Source organism: Oncorhynchus masou, unplaced genomic scaffold, assembly GCF_036934945.1.
Source record: "Oncorhynchus masou masou isolate Uvic2021 unplaced genomic scaffold, UVic_Omas_1.1 unplaced_scaffold_8772, whole genome shotgun sequence".
In the NCBI taxonomy this organism is placed as follows: Eukaryota; Metazoa; Chordata; class Actinopteri; order Salmoniformes; family Salmonidae; genus Oncorhynchus; species Oncorhynchus masou.
In genome coordinates, this window is record NW_027015236.1 from 531 (window position 1) to 2,500 (window position 1,970).

The 1,970-nt window shown below is 44.2% G+C and overlaps 1 protein-coding gene across 1 annotated transcript in view; it reads right to left on the reverse strand.

Moving 5' to 3' along the window:
* Positions 1-307: 307 nt before the first annotated feature.
* Positions 308-1,970, reverse strand: part of LOC135537965 (glucokinase regulatory protein-like) — a gene marked incomplete at its 5' end in the record, with an annotated part of 10,463 nt that continues 8,800 nt past the window's right edge. Inside the window, one exon of the mRNA XM_064963977.1 lies at positions 308-436. Coding sequence (XP_064820049.1) covers positions 308-436 — 129 coding nt within the window. The remainder of the gene's footprint in view (positions 437-1,970) is intronic.

Here is a 1,970-nt window from a genome sequence, read left to right on the forward strand (position 1 = left end):
TTGAGGCAGTTCTCAATCAGAGTCAGGTGATTCTTGTTGTCTCTGATAGGGAACCGTATTTAGGTAGCCTGGGTTTCACTTTGTATTTCGTGGGTGATTGTTCCTGTCTCTGTGTAGTTTCACCAGATAGGCTGTAATTAGGTTTCACGTTCCGTTTTGTTGTTATTTATTTATACCAGTTATTTCATGTACCGCGATTCATTCATTAAAAACATGAGTAACCAACACGCTGCATTTCGGTCCGACTCTCTTTCGACAAACGAAGAACGCCGTTACAGTAACCTTGTCTGAGACCCAAGGACATGTGTTAGTGCCCGGGCTTTAGCTCAGTGGGCTCACCATGACATGTGTATAGCAGTAGGACGGTGTCTTTGTCACTCAAAGTAGGCAGAACCAGACTCACAAAGTCCTCATGGGCTATACAGAACTGGGATCCCTGGAAACACACACACACACACACACACACACACACACACACACACACACACTGTTAGAAAATATGGTAATAAAATAAGTGTGTCATCTCTCTCTCTTTCTCTCTCTCTCTCTCTGTAAAATATATTGCCCATGACTCATGGTCTCCCTTCAGCTGACATTTGGCTTGGCAGTCATTTCTGCCTGATGATAAACGGGACTATTTGTTCTGTAAACTGGAAAGGGCATCAGGCCAGATCATCAACAGTAATACTGTACCAGTGATGTCACCAACAGTAGTACTGTACCAGTGATGTCACCAACAGTAGTACTGTACCAGTGATGTCACCAACAGTAGTACTGTACCAGTGATGTCACCAACAGTAGTACTGTACCAGTGATGTCACCAACAGTAGTACTGTACCAGTGATGTCACCAACATTAGTCCTGTACCAGTGATGTCACCAACAGTAGTTCTGTACCAGTGATGTCACCAAAAGTAGTTCTGTACCAGTGATGTCACCAACAGTAGTTCTGTACCAGGGATGTCACCAACAGTAGTTCTGTATCACATGAAATCAAATGTATTTATAAAGCCCTTCGTACATCAGCTGATATCTCAAAGTGCTGTACAGAAACCCAGCCTAATACCCCCAACAGAAAGCAATGTAGGTGTAGAAGCACGGTGGCTAGGAAAAACACCCTAGAAAGGCCAACACCTAGGAAGAAACCTAGAGAGGAACCAGGCTATGAGGGGTGGCCAGTCCTCTTCTTGCTGTGCTGGGTGGAGAATATAACAGAACATGGCCAAGATGTTCAAATGTTCAAATGTACCAGTGATGTCACCAACAGTAGCTCTGTACCAGTGATGTCACCAACAGTAGCTCTGTACCAGTGATGTCACCAACAGTAGTTATGTACCAGTGATGTCACCAACAGTAGCTCTGTACCAGTGATGTCACCAACAGTAGTACTGTACCAGTGATGTCACCAACATTAGTACTGTACCAGTGATGTCACCAACAGTAGCTCTATACCAGTGATGTCACCAACAGTAGTTCTGTACCAGTGATGTCACCAACAGTAGTTCTGTACCAGTGATGTCACCAACATTAGTTCTGTACCAGTGACGTCACCAACAGTAGTACTGTACCATTGATGTCACCAACAGTAGCTCTATACCAGTGATGTCACCAACAGTAGTTCTGTACCAGTGATGTCACCAACAGTAGTTCTGTACCAGTGATGTCATCAACATTAGTTCTGTACCAGTGATGTCACCAACAGTAGTTCTGTACCAGTGATGTCACTTACAGTAGTTCTGTACCAGTGATGTCACCAACAGTAGTACTGTACCAGTGATGTCACCAACAGTAGTACTGTACCAGTGATGTCACCAACAGTAGTTCTGTACCAGTGATGTCACCAACAGTAGTACTGTACCAGTGATGTCACCAACAGTAGCTCTATACCAGTGATGTCACCAACAGTAGTTCTGTACCAGTGATGTCACCAACAGTAGCTCTATACCAGTGATGTCACCAACAGTAGTTCTG